Raw genomic sequence first — 20753 nt, 5'->3', positions numbered from 1 at the left:
AGAAAAAAAAATACTACATTGAATTAGTGAAGATTTTAGTTTATAAATTTCAAAAATTATGTAAGAATGAAGGAAATCCCAGTCCTTTTCACGCATCTTTCTTTCGAACTCCAGCTCCGCTCTCTCTCTCTCTCTCTCTCTACTGAGATGAGAGATTTTTATGGTACACGTAATGTATAATATGTTTTTTATTAATTTTCATATGATGAATAATAATAATAATAATAATAATAATAATAATAATTGTAATTACACAAAAATCATATGTGAAAGTATTTTACAAATGCTATGATAATCTCTCTCTCTCTCTCTCTCTCTCTCATCTCATCTCTCTCTCGTCTCTCTCTCTCTCTCTCTCTCTCCTCTCTCTCTCTCTCTCTCTCACAGAGATGTATATTTTTTTGGATGATGATTTACTAATTTTCAAAAATCAATATTAATGTAAACAGCAATAATATAAATTCATTAAAGAAAATACTAAAGTGAATTAGCAAGATTTTAGTTTATAAATATAAAATTATGTAAGAATGAAGAAAATGCATTTTACCTCGCGTCTTTGATTTCCAGGGAGTCAAGCAGAGTTGGCTGGGGTCCAACAACTGCTGCCCTCTCAATGATCACATATTCTCTCTCTCTCTCTCTCTCTCTCCTCTCTCTCTCCTCTCTCAATCTCTCTCTCTCCTCTCTCTTTTACTGAGATGAGAATTTTCTATGGTACACGTGTATGTTTATTAATATTTTCGCATAATGATAATAATAGTAAATATAATTAATTTCAAAATTCATGTTATAGTATTTTATAGAAGTACAATAATCTATCCATTTCAGTCTTTTAAATAAGGATAACCCTCCCCACCCCTCTCTCTCTCTTTTGCCACACGAAATAGTGTGTCTTAGTGGTAACTCTCACCCTCGTTTGGGCTGGAAATGTATGTATCAAGTGTATCTTTAAGGACATTACTACATTTTATGGTAAAATAATAATATACAGCACTAGTTTACAAATATTATTTTGTTTCGTGAGATTAAACAGTAACAATGCCATCTCTCTTCTCTCTCTCCTCTCTCTCTCTCATCTCTCTCTCTCTCTCTCTCTCTCTCTCTCTCTCCACAAGATACTTGTCATACATTTGGTGTTTCTATTTCTTCCTTTTATCTCTCTCGCTCTAAGCAAAAGAATTGATAGACAGACAAACATAATTGCACAGTCCTCTCTTTTTCTCTTCTCTGGAGAAATATATGTATTTATGGGAGGGGAAGGAAAAAGTTGCCTACAGACGTTCATTTCAATCTATTGAAACCATAAGGAGTTATTCTCTCTCTCCTCCTCTTCTTCAACATCTCGCTCTCTTCATCGAACATATCGAAAAATCTTCTCGTCTCGATCGCCTCTCCTTCTCCTCTCGTCTCTCTCTCTCTCTCTTCATCTCTCTCTCTCTCTCTCTCTCTCTGTGCTATTGGCTGTTTATATATTTCTAATGGTAAAAATGTTTATTATGACTTTAAAATGATACCAATTCAATGGTATATTTGATGTAGGATAATACTTTAAGTAGACATTTGGTATTTGTGATTTCACATACAATTGCTTCCTTTGTAAAAAGAAAATGGATGTCTCAAATAGTAACAGTATGAAAGAAAACGTGCATGACTGAATACTTATGGGGGGACTGAATTATTTTCACATACGTAACTAAAGTCATGCAGTACGTACATAGTATGTATTTATGTATAACCATAAAATGTAAGATTTACTTTAAAACAGTATTAATAATATTTCAAAGATTAATATGAACCATAATAGAATATTTTATGTATATTTGATGAAGGATGGTCTTTTTAGAGATACTTTGGTGTTTGCATGTTCAGGATAGGAGTTTATGAGCATTTTTAGAGGGGGGTTCCAAAACATTCGGGCGGATCTAACTATTCGCGGGGGGGTCTGGTACGCATTCCCCGCGAATAAGGGGGGACCACTGTGTGTGTGTATATATATACTATACTATATATATATATATATTATATATATATATATATATATATATATATATATATATATATACAGGCAGTCCCGGGTTACGATGGTGTCGGATTACGACGTTCTGAGGTTACGACGCTTGTCAATAGACGTATTTCCAGGGTTACGACGCCTACAACGCTCATCTAGGAGATGAAATATGATGCCAAAAATGCAAAATAATAAATATTTGAAGGTTTTTTTTTTAACTGAAAAATGCCATAAGAATGAAGTTTACATAGTTTTCAATGCACCCAAAGCATTAAAAGTAAGGTTTTCTTAGGATTTTTGACGATGTTTTCCGGCTTACGACTATTTTCGGCTTACAACGCGTCTCAAGAACGGAACCCCTGTCGTAACCCAGGGACCGCCTGTATATAATATAATTAATAAATAAATATATATATATATATATATATATATATAATATATATATATATATATATATATATATATATATATATATATATATATATATATATATATATATATATATATATATATATATACTATATATATATATATATATATATATATATATATATATATATATATATATACAGGCAGTCCCTGGGTTATGACGGTGTCGGCTTACAACATTCCAAGGTTAAGACGCTTGTCAATAGACGTTATTTCCAGGGTTACAACGCATGTTCAGGTTTACGACGCCTACAACGCTCATCTGGGAGATGAAATATGACACCAAAAAAGCAAAATAATCAATATTTGAAGGTTTTTTTTAAAGAAAAATGTCATAAAAATGCAGTTTACATAGTTTTAAATGCACCCAAAGCATTAAAAGTAAGGTTTCTTAGGATTTTTAACGACGTTCCGGCTTACGACGATTTTCAGCTTACGACGCGTCTCAAGAACGGAACCCCGTCGTAACCCGGGGACCGCCTGTACTATATATATATATATATATACTATATATATATATATATATATATTATATATATATATATATATATATATATATATATATATATATATATATATATATATATAATATTATTGAGATGTTGAGCTGATTTGTTTCTTGATTGTTGATTTCATGTAAATAACCAAATTTAGTGCATCTGTTGTGTGTCATTTGGCGAGCTTCTCCCTATCGTTCATAAATCTTAATTTGTTTATGACCAAGGTCCCTGAACCAGCACAAGGCTAGCAGATTCCTCATTTTAACGTTAATTTTGCCCTTTCCCTTCTAATTGCTGTATACGTACTATACTAAATGAAGTAAAGCTGTGATTTGCCAGTATCAGATTTTGCTTTTGCCTCTTCCAAAAGGTTTTGTGGTCTGCACGTTATTCGTATCTTCTGCTACAGTTACATCTGTAAATTTAGTGGCAAACTTTTTTAAACACTTTCCTCTCCATTGAGTGAAGGATGAATAAAAATTTATTTTATTAATATTTATGGAAGTCACCATTTACAATTATCAAATTTTTAATAAGTTGACAAGTGTAAATGTAATAAATGTATGTTAGTTTCAGTAACTGACATGGGCAAACATCTGTCTCTCAATTCAATTGTTTATGTAATTACTTCCTGTTGTTTATGCCAGTGTCTTGCAAGAAATACTAGTGATAATTTCTTCAAAGTCACAATGTTGGTAAGCCTGATTTAATGTATGAAGATTTCCATTTACCCTAATGAACTTTGACTTCTAGGCCTATTTATTAGTTAAAAGCTAATTCAGTTATAATACAGTATGCATGATCAATGTTATCTACTGAAACCCTGACAAGTATAGAAAGTTTGGCATTGTGTAATCTACAGAAAATATATCTCACACCATACACAATGTACATGATGAAATCGTGTTTACGGATGAAATTGCAATGCTCAGAAGATACAAGAGTATATACGCAAATAAAGGTTCTTTTGTATGCTGTTTATCTTTGAATTTTACAGATTGTTTTTGTTGAAAATAAATTTGCTTGTGTATTTACAGAAAAACCCGAAAAAATAAAAATAACGAAACTTGTGACGTGCCCTTATAGCCGTTCAAGAACTAATGGCAGCTGATTAAAAAGCCATGGATTTTGGGAGTTCCTGGACTATGGAATGCCAGATTTTTTAGGTTGGAGTGAACTATGTAATCTCCCATCTCATATTTAAATGAAGTTTTGATAAGAAACTATTGAACCCCACACTTCTATCATGTTTTAGGCTCGGGTTACTTGAACCTTCTCTTCAGAATTATCATATGGAGTAACCAGACCACAGAATTTGAAATTCCTAACTCTCACAGACCTACCTACAGGATGTTTCCAAGAGTAAATAGAGGAAAAATGGTTAAAATTCCTTTACAAATTACAGCTTCTAAAAAAATTGTAATACCTGTTTACCTAAAATTGAAGATTTAGGTAATCATTACGAAGATTTGTAACATGGCTTATCATTTACCGTTAGCTGAGATTACCTAGTTCAAATACCTATGACTACTTAGGTGAATTACCTTTTGTTTTGATATCTTTTCTATTCCAATTACTCAAGCTTTATTTTGGCCTTACCAATCTCTGTTTGGAATACTAAACCTATTAATACAATATCTGAAGCACTTCTTTCATTGTCTCTATCTTTTCTCTAAAACCCCTTTCTGTCTGCTGTATAGCATCCTCTGTGTTTCTCTTTTCTACCGAGACCATTTTCTGCATTTTTGTAAATATTGTTAAGAATTGTTTAGTTTTAAAACTAACACTTAGCAATGGCAATAATTTTGGATTCTACTGCATGCCATTATGTGTGTATTACTGCTACATCACATAGAAATAATGTATTGAGCTCATATGCCATAATATAAGCATTAAACAACAATTACTAGTCAGATGCAAAACATAAAATGATGGTGATAGTAATGATCATCGTGAAAAGACTGTCAACCAAGTTTAAAATAAGTCTGTCACTGTCCACCTAACAAACTGTACACAATACACCTTACTCACTTTTCTTTGTACAAATGAAGAATTCCATGTGTAACATCCACCATAGATTACCAGACACAAAAGTCACTCTCTCTTTACTGTCCTGCCTCTCCTACCACCTACTCCATCTTCGCTTGGGCCTGGTGTTCCTGAAAAGACCAGTGCACACACCAAATGAAAATCATTAAGAGAAGTTTCTGATTAATTCACTGTATATTTGTTGAATTGAGGACTGTCGCAGTTTTTTTTTTATTGATTCGAAAACTCAAACATGCAAAAACTTCATACCCTGGGTTTCACAGTAGTTGCGATGAAGTTATCATTACACTATCAAAATAATTCTTTTTCTTAAATATAAATAATTTCTGTGAATTTTTTTCTTTTTGTTTACAGGCAAATAATGTTGCTCAATGTTTCATAACGATTAAGCATTGTTACTTATCACACATTCTTAACGATTAAGCATTGTTACTTATTACACATGAGCAAGAAAAAAGCTCTGAAAAACACTATATATATATATTTCAACTTCCCAAAAATTCATCCCACTATCACAAAAGAACCTACTGAACTTTTCACTTAATCAGATGAAAAATATGAAGTCTATTATCTCAAAAAGTGTTTTTGCAATGTTTTGCATTAAAATGGTTCAGTTTATGTATTAATACTAGCCAATACAGAAAAACATGATTTTTTTGTCTAATATTACAAGTCACCTAGTTATTAAAGTTGCATGATCGCAATATACGTACGCCTTGTTGAAAACTGCCAACATTTTTGTGGTGGTTCACATGATTTTCTTCTCAACAAGACTGAATCCAAGGCAATTAATCTAATCTGTGACATGGCTCCTATTACCTCCTCTATAATCCCTCCTTCCTCCCCCTCAAAACCTGGCCTACTTATCCCTCTTCTAAAGGTACACTGTCCACAGAGCAAAAACTGTCCTCTCCCCTCTGGCAACTTCATAACACTCATCAGCTCATCACTTCTATGGAGTCTGTAAATTTTGGTTGTATGAGTTCGTGACTTTCTTTCCTATTCTGCCAAGCTATTTATCATTTTTCTTTTTGTTGATGCTTCTTATGAGGTAGGGCTTCCAAGCTTGGCCTCCTTTTTTCTTGTACAGTAGAATTAACACGAAAAAACAAGCAAAAAATGTCCCAGTTTCTTTTGCGCAATCATTTCTGTATAGCTTTATAATGCTGTATGAAACTCTCAACCACAGTCCATGATTCTCGCAGCTGTGGCCCATGAACTTTCAGCCACTGCAGTAATGGCCTGTGTTGTTGGCATCTATAGCAGTGCAAAATGCACAATCATGGCTCACTTCAGCCTTAAACCAAAATAAAAAACTACCAAGGCTAGAGGGCTGCAACTTGGTGTTTCATGATTGGAGGGAAGATGATCAACATAGCAATTTACAGCCCTAAAGCCTCAGTAGTTTTTAAGATCTGAGGACGAACAGAAAAGTTTAGACAGACACAGAAATACCCACCTCAATAGTTTTTTCTTTTGCAGAAAACTAAAGCATTAAGGAAGTGAAGGGTTACCCTTCTAAGTAGTATTGTCTCCATAGATATAAACAGTAACCTTGCACTGTAATACTATAAACACAGTAACCCTTCATTCTTAAATTTAGTCCATAAATTTTAAAATCAAATAAGTATCCAGAAACTATAAAGTAATCTTCAATAAATTACCTTCTTTACTGCTAGTGGCACCTGGTGTTGATTCTTTGCTAGTTCTTGGTAGTACACCTCCACTCTCTCCTCGGCCCTCAAGGGCAACTTTATCCATGGTGTTGACTTTAACCAGACTTAATTCTGAGACGTCTTCACTGTTGCTGTTTGCTAAAGCCTTCAGCAAACAAAAACAAGCAACATTATACTATAAGGGGAAATTACTGTATTGTAAAACATAAACAGACAAAATAGTGCCAAAAAACTATTTTTCCTTATACATATAATTCTAAGACCTATCCCAAACTATAATTCTGTAACTTTTAAAAATTGTTGCAAAATCTCAACACAAAACCAATTTTGACTAGGTAGTATAAATCTTTATTACAAAATATAGCTTATACTGACATTATAAAAAGTCTATCGTTTTACAAATTTACAAGGCTACAATATACATAGTAGTTTTTAAACAAATTTCACATTTTTCAAATAAAATATGTACAGTTTTACCTTACATAGCCTAGAGCTCTGGTTAAATGTGGATGATGGCATACAAACTTAGCAACTATATGCATGCTTACAAGTAATGATGATCTTCCTGCTATTATATAAAGAAATAAGCACTTCTTCAACTGAGCAACAGAAAGAACATTTATATGTAAACTATCTATACTCAGAATAAACTGTCAATGGCCCAATCAGAGTGACTGAAGAGGGGCCTTAGTTCAAGACAATAGTTTAAATTGAAAAAACAAAAACTTGTGCTAAGACTTTAATGTTTCTATAATGAACAAGCCATTGCCTTACTTAGGAAAATACTAAGGCAAGAAGGCAATTTAAGTAGATAATAGCTCATTACTTGTAACATTACAGTACTGCCAATTAAGAAGGTACCCCAGTATATCTAAATTTGTCTTGCAGTCAAACTCATTGTGGATGCAGGATTACTAAAGAACTGAATAGTGTGTTAGTCCCTTGTAGCTTGGCATATTTGTCCTGAATGTTTCTAATGTTGCGTATGGCAGGGAGAAGATCCAGGACCCTGATATGGGAAATTTGTAGATGGTAGTAGTCAATATCAGATAGAATGAGATCATATGAATACTTTACCCACATAGACAATCTCACACCATCAAGCTATACAAAAAATTAAGGCATTTAACTGGGAAACCAATACCCTGAGGATAGAAACAGGAAGGATTGGTCCTAAATTTGCATAGTAATTGATGTACTGTATCTGGAAAAAGTTTTCTAACATGTTCCAGCAACCAGTGACTATTCTCCATGAACTTTAACCTTAATAAAAGCTAAGACCAGTTCACCAAATAAATAACAGCTTCTTAAAATGGCTACAGTGTTATTGGAGATAAGCCAATTAGCTGAAAAAGGACACATTTGTCTCTGAGGTATACCACTGTTACAAGCAAGGATGTTATCTGATATGTGCTCAAAGAAAAATGATAATGAAAATTATTTTTCTTTAAATCTTCAGCTCAAAACCCTTAGGGACAGTCAACAAACTATACATAACCCCAAAGGGCTCCAAAGAGAAATTTATAGAAAGCTGATAAATAATTAAATGTGAGGGAATAGAAAATAAAACTGATATGCACACCTGAATTCAGGAAACATCAGCACAAAGCAGGAAAACAATTCCACATTTTACTATTAGCCAAATTCAAACTTCTATCAAACTGAATACAGGCAGTCCCTGTTATCGGCAGACTCGGTTAATGGCGAGATAAGCGCCCATAAAATTGGTGATTTATGGTACCCTAACTGGCAGAGTTTCGGTTATTGGCGCCATAAGGTGCTGATAACATAGTTATGATGTCATAACATACTAATAGGGGCGCCATTAACTGGTTATCGGCGCCATTAACTGAAACACAGTGCCATAGATCACAGCATTTTTGTTTATGGCGGTTTTCGCTTATCAGCACACCCCACTGAGAACGGAACTCCCGCCGACATCCAGGGACTGCCTAGTATTAAACCTGACACGTACTAGAAAATGATGCCACCTGCTGTTGTAAACAACAGCCTGCCTCATGTCCAGACACTTGTCCAGAACATTCAAAAGTCAAGACATCATGACGTACCAGGCAGTCCCTGGTTACAATGGGTTCGGCTTATGACGTTCCGAAGTTAAGGCACTTTTCAATTATATTCATCAGAAATTGAGTTTGTTGTGGACCTGAGAAGGAGATTATCGGCAGCCTGGAAATTTGCCCAGGATAATTTAGTGTTGTCTTAGGCCTCAATGAAGGAAACTTATGATAAGCAAATTAAAGTAAGGGACGTTCATTTGAGCCTGGTGAGCTTGTTTGGTTTTGAGTACAGACTCGGACAATTTTCTAGAACCTAGGTATAAGGGGCCTTGGAAGGTACTCCGGAAATTGTCTGATGTTAATTATGAAGTGGAAGCTCTGGGACCAAACGTAAGTGCGAATATTCCATATTAATAGATGAAATCCTACACAGGTTTGGTAGACTTGACCCTCTAGCTATAGTATATGAGCCAGTACGTATCTCTTAGTGTTAGAACCCACGTTAGAAGAACCAGCCAACTTGTTTTGCCAGGTCTCTTCAGATGCTCTTACAGGTAATATGCAAAACTTGGAAACTTTAGTAAAGGGTTTGGAGCATCTGGAGGGTATCCAGAAGGATGACATGATGAAATTAATATAATCTTTTTCAGACTTATTTCAGACCTCTCCAGGTAGAACGACCCTGCTCCAACATGATGTTGATGTGGGTAGCGTTTCCCCAGTCAAACAAATTCCTAATCGATTAAATCCAGAAAAGCGTGATAGTGTCGAGAAGGAGATAAAGTATATGTTGGAGCATGATTTAATAAGACCCTTCCGGTAAAGTCCCCTTGGAGCTCACCTATTGTACTTGTTAAGAAACCTGACAGGCAGTTTCACCCTGTGTGTGGACTACCGCAAGGTCAATGCTAATACAAAGAATGATTCTTTCCCTTTGCCACGTATCGAGGACTGTCTGATCGGATAGGACCTGGTAAGTTGTTTTATAACTAAATTGGATCTTTTAAAGGGGCATTGGCAGGTTCCCCTATCTGATCGAGCTCACAAGATTCCGCTTTTGTTACTCCCTTTGGGATGAAGAACGCAGCTAGTTCTGCAGCACGAAGGCATTCACGCATTTATTGGAGGCGCCTGTTCTTATGATTGTTCTGGAATCGTCAGGCGTGTTGGGGAACGCAAAGTGTCCGTGAGAAACACAGCAATTTCTGATGCAATACGTCGTCTAGATTTCTTATTTACGAAGAAGTTCCGGTAATCTCGGGAGTCTGTGACGTTTGCCGTAGGCCCCCGCCCCCAGGTCACCGTATAAATACAACTGACGAAGTAGGAGAGATCAGAGAGTAAAAGATCATCAGTAAGAGCCACAGATCAGATTATCAGTGAAAGATCAGCAGCAGAGCTCATCCGAGATACGAGAAGAAGGAACATACGAAGGATCAGAGAGAAAAAGGCGCTCGAGAGTTGGTTGAATTTTGGTCTAGTCGTTGTCAGGAGTGGACGACCGAGTTATTTCGACGTTGAGCAAGACTTCTGAGAAGAAATGTTCTGCAAGAGGTTTTGAGAAGTTCCTGCCCTTCGAGTATCAAGAATAGACATTGCCTTCCGCAGTACGGAGTCAAGAAGACGACCAAAGTTCCACTGTTCTCCTTTGTGAAGCCATCGCTTCGAGTCGCAAAACTGGCCAGCAAGTATCTGAATTACCTCACTTCTTCCCCAGTTCACGCATTGTAAGATTTTGTCCCTTTTTATGTAACTAGGAGACCATTCTGCATTTATCTTTGTTAGTAAGCTTGTAAATAAACCTTTGTTGTGTTTGTGTATCTTTCTATATTTGTATCCCCAGTTTCGACTATTGGTTGGTTGAATTCTTTTTGTTTATTTTCATATCGAACCTGAAGCGGACCTCTCTAGGTTCATAACATTGTGGCGACCTTGCTTAGTATATATCAGCACCATAACAGTTTGAAACAGGGAGAATATAGAAAGAGCCAGAATGAGTGAGATGGTGAAAGAGTTTATTGAGTCAGGTAAGCTCCTAGGTCTAGAGGGGAATGATCTCCATGAGTATGTTGAAAGGAAAGAAAAAGGTGGAAAAGTATGAAAGAGATGAAAGAGCAGCTGAGAGAGGAAAGAGCTGCTGAGAGAGAAATGCAGCAACAAGAGAGAGAGAAAGAACGTATGCATGAGCAGGAAGAAAGAGAGAAAGAACATATGCATGGAGTTGGAAATCGCTCGGTTAAGAACAAAGCACTCTTAACAGTCAGTCAGGCCGGAACGAAACGAAACTGATAGGTTAGGTATGAGTGCAGTATTGAAATTAGTACCAAAGTTTGGTGAGGAGATGTAACAACATATTTCATGTGTTTTTGAGAAGTTAATGGAAAGAGTAGGTTCTCCTAAAGAAACGTGGACTTTATATTTACAGTCAGTTTTGAGTGGTAGGGCACTTACTGTGTATAGTTGCATGTCTAAGGAGGAAGTGAATGGGATGATTATGATATTGTGAAAGAAACTGTTCTTAGCGCGTACAGGTTAGTACCGGAGGCGTACCGTAAGAAATTTAGAAATTTGAGAAAGGATGTAAATATCACATGTAGAATACGGTAAGAAGCGTAGGTTCATAACATTGTGGCGACCTTGCTTAGTATATATCAGCACCATAACAGTTTGAAACAGGGAGAATATAGAAAGAGCCAGAATGAGTGAGATGGTGAAAGAGTTTATTGAGTCAGGTAAGCTCCTAGGTCTAGAGGGGAATGATCTCCATGAGTATGTTGAAAGGAAAGAAAGGGAAAAGTATGAAAGAGATGAAAGAGCAGCTGAGAGAGGAAAGAGCTGCCTGAGAGAGAAATGCAGCAACAAGAGAGAGAGAAAGAACGTATGCATGAGCAGGAAGAAAGAGAGAAAGAACATATGCATGAGTTGGAAATCGCTCGGTTAAGACAAAGCACTCTTAACAGTCAGTCAGAGCCCGAACGAAACGAAACTGATAGGTTAGGTATGAGTGCAGTATTGAAATTAGTACCAAAGTTTGGTGAGGAAGATGTAACAACATATTTCATGTGTTTTGAGAAGTTAATGGAAAGAGTAGGTTCTCCTAAAGAAACGTGGACTTTATATTTACAGTCAGTTTTGAGTGGTAGGGCACTTACTGTGTATAGTTGCATGCCTAAGGAGGAATGTGAGATTATGATATTGTGAAAGAAACTGTTCTTAGCGCGTACAGGTTAGTACCGGAGGCGTACCGTAAGAAATTTAGAAATTTGAGAAGGATGTAAATATCACATGTAGAATACGGTAAGAAGCGTAGGTTCATAACATTGTGGCGACCTTGCTTAGTATATATCAGCACCATAACAGTTTTGAAACAGGGAGGGAATATAGAAAGAGCCAGAATGAGTGAGATGGTGAAAGAATTTATTGAGTCAGGTAAGCTCCTAGGTCTAGAGGGGAATGATCTCCATGGAGTATGGTTAAAGGAAAGGGGGGAAAGGGAAAAGTATGAAAGAGATGAAAGAGCAGCTGAGAGAGGAAAGAGCTGCTGAGAGAGAAATGCAGCAACAAGAGAGAGAGAAAGAACGTATGCATGAGCAGGAAGAAAGAGAGAGAAAGAACATATGCATGAGTTGGAAATCGCTCGGTTAAGACAAAGCACTCTTAACAGTCAGTCAGGCCGGAACGAAACGAAACTGATAGGTTAGGTATGAGTGCAGTAGTTGAAATTAGTACCAAAGTTTGGTGAGGAAAGATGTAACAACATATTTCATGTGTTTTGAGAAGTTAATGGAAAGAGTAGGTTCTCCTAAAGAAACGTGGACTTTGATTATTTACAGTCAGTTTTGAGTGGTAGGGCACTTACTGTGTATAGTTGCATGTCTAAGGAGGAATGTGATGATTATGATATTGTGAAAGAAACTGTTCTTAGCACATACAGGTTTAGTACCGGAGGCGTACCGTAAGAAATTTAGAAATTTGAGAAAGGATGTAAATATCACATGTAGAATACGGTAAGAAGTTAGAAAGGCTGTTTTTTTGATTGGTTAACTTCTGCTAAAGTTGAGGATTTTGATGGTTTGAAGAACTTAGTGTTGTTAGAAAACTTCAAAGATAACGTATCCCCTGAGATTAAGCTTTATATAGAAGATAGGCGAGAAGTATCTTTTGCAGGAGCAACTAGGTTAGCTGACGAATATAGTCTAACTCATAATTTGAGTGTTAGTAAGAAACGAAATGATCCTTCGTCTGGTAGAGTACAAAGCAGTAAAGGTTTCAGTCCTAGTAATAGCAATGCGAGTAAAAGTGACTATTCCGTGTTTATATATGCAGGAAAACATGGTCATACGTTTAAGGTTTGTAAGAGTAAAATAGCATCTAGTGGCTCAGAATTAACTTGTTTCCAATGTAATGGGAAAGGGCATTTAGCGAGAAATTGTGCAGTAGAAAGGAAGGACGTTAAGAAAACCAGTGTCTCTAGTAACTTTCGTCAAGTAGGAATGATGTGATGAGAGAAACTAGGAAATTTTTGGGTGAATTTCTGTCAGAAGGTGTAGTTTTCCTCTCTTGGAGGAGTAGATTCGAGAGAGGTGGTTTTGCTTCGAGACACGGAGGACTGCTGTCTCACTGATTAGGAGAGTGTGTGTGCCAAACAGGGCAGAAAATTAATATGGAAGAAAAAGTCATGTTAGGTGGATTTCCTAACACTTGTGTTCTTTGTCCTTTGTTGAAGTTGAACTTAGAAAGTCAGGTAGTGTCAGGAGAAGTGAAACTTGCAGTTGTTGACAGTTTGCCCGTTGATGGCGTTGACATTATTGTCGGTAATGACTTAGCTCTATCCAAGAATGTGAATCCTGTTGTGAGTGAGATTCCAGTGCCTGAAATGGTAGTAACTAGGTCGGGTTTAGATACAGACATAGACTACGGTCATAATTTGTTCGTAGATTCGAACAAGTGTGAGTTCATGATTCGAACGAGAGTAAGTTCATAGATTCGAACGAGAGTAAGTTTGTGGATTCGAACGTGAGTGAGTTCGTGGATTCGAACGAGTGTGATAGAGGTGGCGAGGTTGATCTTGCATGAGCGTAGCTGAGAGACCAAACTCTATCGATGTTGACAGTGATAGCCAAAACGGAAAGGTGTAGCTGTCGAGGGTAACATAGTAAATGTACCAGTATCTAGTACTAGTTACGGTGATGAATTAGGCTCTAACATTTTGGATAAGGATGAGCTAGTCAAGTTGCAGAGAAAGGTGAGACACTAACCCGAATTTTTTAGTGTGAGCTGGATGATGATCTCGATGATGTAAGGAAAATTTTTGTGTAAAGGACGAAGTTTTGTGTCGTTATGTTCATCCTAAGTCAGGTAGTAAAGGGAAATCACCGAACAATTAGTGGTTCCTTAGGAAGCTTCATGAACTAGTTTTGAAGTTAGCACATGATGAGCAAGGACATTTGGGAGTAAATCAAACTTTCAAGTGTATTAGTAGGGCGTACTTTGGCCTAAAATGAAAATTGACGTAGAGAGGTATGTTTTAAGCTGTCATGAATGCCAAATTGCCGGGAAACCAAATCAAGTAATTCTCAGACTTCGTTGTGTAATATTCCTTCAGTAGGCGAATCTTTTGAGAATGTATTTATCAATATGGTCGGACCTTTGTCTAGAAGTAAGGGTAGAGAAGATTGCACAACTAATCTAAAGTATTATAAAAACAATTTAAGAGATGTTTGGCAACTAGCGGGAGGAGAACGGAAGCAGCGAGCAGAAGTCAAGGGGAAACAAAAGGGAAACATGATCTTAGAGCAAAAAAGAGAAGTTTGTGTGTAAGAGATAAAGTTTTTAGTACTAGTCCAGAAAGAAGGTTCCGCTTTACCTTATAAGTTCGAAGGTCCTTTCTCAGTGTTAGAGGAGAGGGGAAATATACATTATAGAATTAATATGGGTGTAGCAAAGTCAATGAATGTAAACTTGCTTCAGAATTATAAAGAACGCCCCGTACCTTGGCCACCGCCAGTGTCTATGTGACAGTATTACCGAGAGAAATTAGTTTTGAGAAAACGCAAGAGGTGTCTATTAGCATTTCAAAGTTTTAAATCCGAGTTCAGAAAACAGAAAAAGTAAGAGAGAAGGATGATGTTATAGCAAGTAGCCTCTGGAGATTTTCCACCCGAATGAGTAGCCTAATGAGCGTTTTCTATTTTGGCACGAGAGGTTGAGTGAATGGAGAAGTATTAAAGCTTTATGAAGAATGGTTCCCCTGTTATTTAATTCTTGTTTCTCTTTAGAAAAAATAAAATAAGTTGATTTCATTTTTTCTCTTTTTGGGGGGACGTGTCATGGAATTGCTTCATAGGAAAGAATTACAAGTTAAAGGAAATGAAAATGCATCTTCTTCGAGAAGTTCTGCAGCATGAAGGCATTCGCACATGTATTGGAGGCGCCCTGTTCTCATGATTGTTCTGGAATCGTCAGGCGTGTTTGGGAACGTAACAGGCGCTGAAGTGTCGTGAGAAACGCAGCAATTTCTGATGCAATACGTCGTCTAGATTCTTCTAAGAAGTTCCGATAATTATCAGGAGTCTGTGACATTTGCCGTAGGCCCCGCCCCCAGAGTCACCGTATAAATACGACTGACTAAGTAGGAGAGAGTCAGAGAGTACGAGATCATCAGTAAGAGCCACAGATCAGATTATCAGTGAAAGATCAGCAGCAGAGATCATCCGAGAGAGATACGAGAAGAAGGAACATACGAAGGATCATAGAGAAAAAGGCGCTCGAGAGTTGGTTGAATTCTGGTCAAGTCGTCAGGAGTGGACGACCGAGTTGTATTTGAAGTTAAGCAAGACTTCAGAGAAGAAACGTTCTGCGAGAGGTTTTGAGAAGTTCCTGCCCTTCGAGTATCAAGAATAGACATTGCCTTCCGCAGTACGGAGTCAAGAAGAAAACTAAAGTTCCATCGTTCTCCTTTGTGAAGCCATCGCTTCGAGTCACAAAACTGGCCCAGCAAGTATTTGAATTACCTCACTTCTTCCCCAGTTCAACGCATTGTAAGATTTTGCCTTTTTATGTTAATAGGAGACACCATTCTACATTTATCTTTGTTAGTAAGCTTGTAAATAAACCTTTGTTGTGTTTGTGTATCTTTCTATATTCGTATCCCAAGTTTCGACTGTTGGTGTTGAATTCTTTTTGTTTATTTTCATATCAAACCTGAAGCGGACTCTCTAGGTTCGTAATCAGTAGTGATTGCATTTAATGTACTCAAGGGTTGCTTGCGTGAGAGAGGGTGTGAATGAAAAATGGGTGGTTGACAAGTGAACTGCTTGTTTGGCGAGCATGCTGGTTCATGAGAAGCAGTCAGGTCAGAGTGAAGGCATTCGGAGTGAGGAGCAGTCAGTCAAAGAAAGCATTCGGAGTGTGAGGTGGTCTGTGTGTTTGACACATAAGTTGGGTATTCAGTAATTGAGTTCTTTCGTGCTTGTTCCATCTGTGGTTGTTTATTGGCGAGCAATTTGTTGTGTCTGATGTTTGTGAGTTGGTGTGTATGTAGTCTTGGTGCTTGTTTGGTGTTTATTTTGTGTGGTATTTAGCAGTATGTTGGTGACCGTTGGTTTGGTGTTTGGTGGCTTGTTAGTGGCGGTGGAGTTTGTTTTTCGTGTCCATACCGTATTGAAAGCACAGCTTCTTGCCTTGATCGTGTCAAGTTTCTGTGTTTGATTTGATTGTTTTTTTTTGCCTTGGTGAACCAAGTGTCCTGTTAGTAACTGAATTAACGTAAAGGGGAAAGTGTGGCTGGGGAAAATTTGTATGCCAGGAGTAGTTAACGTAGATGGGGGAAGGTCTTGCTTGATTTTGTTTTTTTGCTTGTGATCCTGCAACATCATCACCATCGACAGGGGTGTGACCTTTACCTCTGTCCTTTGGAACGGCCTTGCCAACAGATTGGAAACCAAAATAACGCATACATCACCTACAGCCCCAAAGCAAACGAATCATTGGGAGGCTACACAGATCATTGAAAGCCTCTTTAACTGCCATATGTCATGGAGGCAGTTGGAGAAAAGAACTACCATGGGTCCTCCTGGGATTGAGAATGACACCAAACGAAGCATTCAATGCATCCCATCTCCATCCCAAGTCTAGTACAGCCAAGTGCTGATGTTACCAGCAGACACCTTTCCCAGAAAACAAAGCCCGACAACATCATCGAAACAAGAAAAAGACGATAGAGAAACTGTTTACCCAGGCAAGAACAACATACCAACCAGAGAGGAAAGTGTTCGTCCTCGAAGACTTAATGAATATAAACTACATATTCATATGGGTTGATGCACACAAACCATCCCCCACCTTCTCCCCAGCATACTCCGGTCCACACAGAATTCTTCAGTGACAACTGCAAATACTCCACATACTGTTGACAGAACAACAACATGGGTTTTGATCGACCAGTTGAAACCAGCCTATTTGCCAGGGAAGGACGACTGTAAGAACATGTGTTCAACCACGTCAACCTTCCCCGCAGATGAATCAACTCTCACCTCAGAGAAAGCACCATGCAGCCAACATTAGGACAGGAGAAAACGCAAAATCTCAAGAAAATGTTCTCAGCGAATATTTCCAACGACGTTATCGTCAGCCTATTGATATTGTACCATTATATTTATCAAAACGTCATTCATTCAACTATGTATACCTATTCGATATAGGTTCTACATCTGTATACAGTGGGACCCCCATATTCACGTTCTCAAGATTCGTGGACTCAGCTACTTTGCTGGTTTCTCTATGTATCATATCTACCCATTATTTGCAGAAAACTCTGCTATTTGCAGTATTTTTCACTGAAAACACTAATTACTGTATTTATTTATTTCTTATCAATTTCATGACTAAATGCACTATTTGCAAAAATAAAAAACTATTAATATATTCAGGTATAAACATTTTTACAGGTTTTTCTTGTTTGAACTAACAAAATAGTCAGTAATAAGCATTTAGAGAGGGGGTTTTAAGTATTTGTAGATTTTAGCTGGGGGGGGGGAGTTGGTACACATCTGCAGAAAATATGAGGATCAACTGTAATTGTTTTTTTTGCCTCTGTGTCTTCACAGAGGCCTAGAGTAATCCCTTTTCCCTACCTGTCAAAAGGTTATTACAACTTTGCAGCCTGCAAGAGTTTATGACTTGTGTGAATTTTGGATTAATAAATCAGTTGTATCCTGACCTGCACTTTCACTTACACCTCACTCTTACAATATCAAGACTAAAAACAATAAACAGGGTCAGGCAAATGTTAGGAACTGGGAGTACGTACAGTGGTCCCCCCTTATTCACGGGGGATGTACCAGACACACCCCCACAAACAGTTAGAATCCACGAATAGTTGTAACCCCTATAAAAACGCTAGAAACAACCTACTTTTGTTAGTTAGTTAAAAACTCAAGAATAACCCACTAAAAAATGTTCTACTTGGTTTTTTAATAGTTTTATCACAAAAGTACATAAGAAGAATTGAAAAAAAAAAAAAAAAAAGAAAAAAAAAAAAAAAAAAAAAACTGGAATTTCGGATATTTTTCATGAATAATGGGGGGAAATATTCCCGAGAGAAATCCGTGAATGCTTGAGTCCACGAATCTGAGAATGCAAATACGGGGGTCCACTGTACTCCCAAACACACAGAATAAACGGAAATATGCATGCAAAATGAAAGACGAATCAGAAAACATGCAAACACGAGTGCAGTTCCAGATACTCAAGGTAGCATTAGGAGTTTGTTGTTTGAGATGAGTCAAAAACAGCCGGAGCTAGGTAAGCGCAGAATATGCCATATATAAAGCGTATGTCATATACATGCCAAAACAATCAACTGGTGGAGAATGAGTGTACTAGAGTCATCCAGGTAGATCAAGCAATATATAATTATAGTATTTTGTTTGAATACCAACTCACCTATTGGCACAGAGATATAAGCTGTCTTTAACAGTAGGTAAGATTAAACCCAAATAAAAATCACTTTACGGTATTTACTCGCATATCATGCGACTTTTGAAGACCTAGTTTTGGAGCTAATTTTATGGGGGTCGCATCATACGTGAGATATAAAATTAGTGTATGTAATATTCACATACATACTAGTATCACATTATTAAATATAAACATAATGAATATGCATTTCTTCCATGGATCTTTAAAAAGTTATAATTTACTTCACTGCATCCAACTATATTGTATGTTTTTTCATATTGCTATTGTATTATTACAATACAATATTGTATTATACAATACAAACATAGCAAAATCATATTTTTGGCTTGGAAATCAGCTGAGGACGCTGGCGAAGTAATTTTATTTTGCTGTATTGAACTCAAATCAGAATGATTTTCTTGCTTCTAGTTAACATAAATGAATCTCAAGATACTCTGTTGATATGGGACAAGGTTATTTTACATTATAAGAAGTGTTTTCAAGTCAAAATATCACTTGAATTCATATCGTTGTGAAAAAAAAATTTATTTCTTGTTAGTAGATGGCGCTAAGAGCATGTTTCTGGGCTCAGCTCGTGTCGCTGCGCGAGACAACACCTGACAGCTAAAGGTAAGGGACAGAGGAAACCCAGGCGTTTTCCAACCTTACCAGAAAAAGCAACCACGCTTTCCTCAGCAAGTTCCAGCGGTGCCATTAGTGCAGACAGCCCAACCTTCCACTTCTAAGGGTCAATCACAGCCAATTTATGTGATATCCCCTCAGCCTCAGCCCTCCACCTCTTACGCCATCTCTCCAGCTTACAATCAAGCCTTCGAGAGTCAAGCTTCACAGAAGTATGACCGCTCGGGTAAGGGAGGCAGAGGTAAGCGGTCCTTTCGTGGGAGAGGATCGGGAGGTCCCTTTAATAGGGGAAAGCACTTCAGAGGAGGCCGAGGCGGTTACCAGAACCAATGAAGAGCTTCAGCTACAACTAACAGCTTAAAGTTTAGCAGTATATGCCGTTGCTGATCTTTTCTCTATAGCAAATGAGGATATAGTAATGTAAAAAATATACCAGTCCTATTCTACTTAACGTCGTTTGTAACGTAACACAGTAATTTTTTACTATCGTACGATGGTTTTGAAATGCAAGCAAACTGCTGTTGTTATCAGATTTGGGTTTGTTCATACTGAACGCGTAACTTTACTAACAATTTTTTTTAGCACTCTTTTACTTGTTTTAACTTAACTAGAAGATGGGATAGCTAAAAAGATGCGGGAGAAGGGGTTAGCCTAACTAGAAAATAGGACAGATAAAGAGGAAAAGAGGTTAGCCTATTGTCACTTCGTCTCATAAATTTAACTCGCATGCTACATGAGATACATGATCAAATAATTTTTTTAAAGGTGAAAATTTGGGGGTCGCTTGATAATGTGAGATCGCATGTTACACAAGTATATACGGTAATTCAAACTCAACACATACATAAAAGTAAAATTGCCAAGGTAGTACAATGTGGGGAAAAAAAGGGAAAAAAATAACTAAATAAAAAAAGGCAAAAAAACTACAGGCAGTCCCCAGTCATCAGTTGGGGTTCTGTTCTCGACAGGGTACTGATAACCACCATTAACTAAAATTCAGCGATTCATGGGGCTTACAGCACCAATATCCAGTTAATGGTGCCGATAACTGATTAATGGCACCTCTGTTAGGTTAGGTGTTATGGCACCGTAACTCTATTATCGGCCAATAACTCGAACTTGGCATGTATGGCACCGATAACCATAACTCGGCGTGTTATTGGTGCTGATAACGGAACTCTGCATGTCATGGCACCAATAACCAGAGCTCAGCATGTTATAGCGCCAATAACCAGAACTCGGTGCGTTATGGAGCCATAAATCACCAATTTTATGGCGCTGATCACCATTCACTGAGTCTGCCAATAACTAGGGACTGCCAGTTACATGTAAACCTAAAAAAAAAAATTCAAAAAATTTCAAAAAATGAAGCATAAATGAGGATGATAAGAGTACAAAAGAAAGTAAAAATAATGAGTACCAAGCATGTGAAATGTAGGGTCCCTATACATTATTTACCCGGGGTCATTAC

General features: G+C 37.3%; 1 protein-coding gene across 1 annotated transcript in view; it reads right to left on the bottom strand.

The window, feature by feature from the left end:
* LOC135223761 (BRCA1-associated protein-like) overlaps positions 1 to 20753 on the bottom strand; it is a 241336-nt gene that overhangs the window by 169098 nt on the left and 51485 nt on the right. The window contains 4 exon segments of the mRNA XM_064262524.1: positions 4969 to 5014; positions 5017 to 5040; positions 5043 to 5096; positions 6651 to 6807. Coding sequence (XP_064118594.1) covers positions 4969 to 5014; positions 5017 to 5040; positions 5043 to 5096; positions 6651 to 6807 — 281 coding nt within the window.

This window comes from Macrobrachium nipponense, chromosome 10 (genome assembly GCF_015104395.2).
Source record: "Macrobrachium nipponense isolate FS-2020 chromosome 10, ASM1510439v2, whole genome shotgun sequence".
In the NCBI taxonomy this organism is placed as follows: domain Eukaryota; kingdom Metazoa; phylum Arthropoda; class Malacostraca; order Decapoda; family Palaemonidae; genus Macrobrachium; species Macrobrachium nipponense.
Note: the sequence above shows the minus strand (reverse complement) of the source record. Positions and strands in the feature narration are given on the sequence as shown.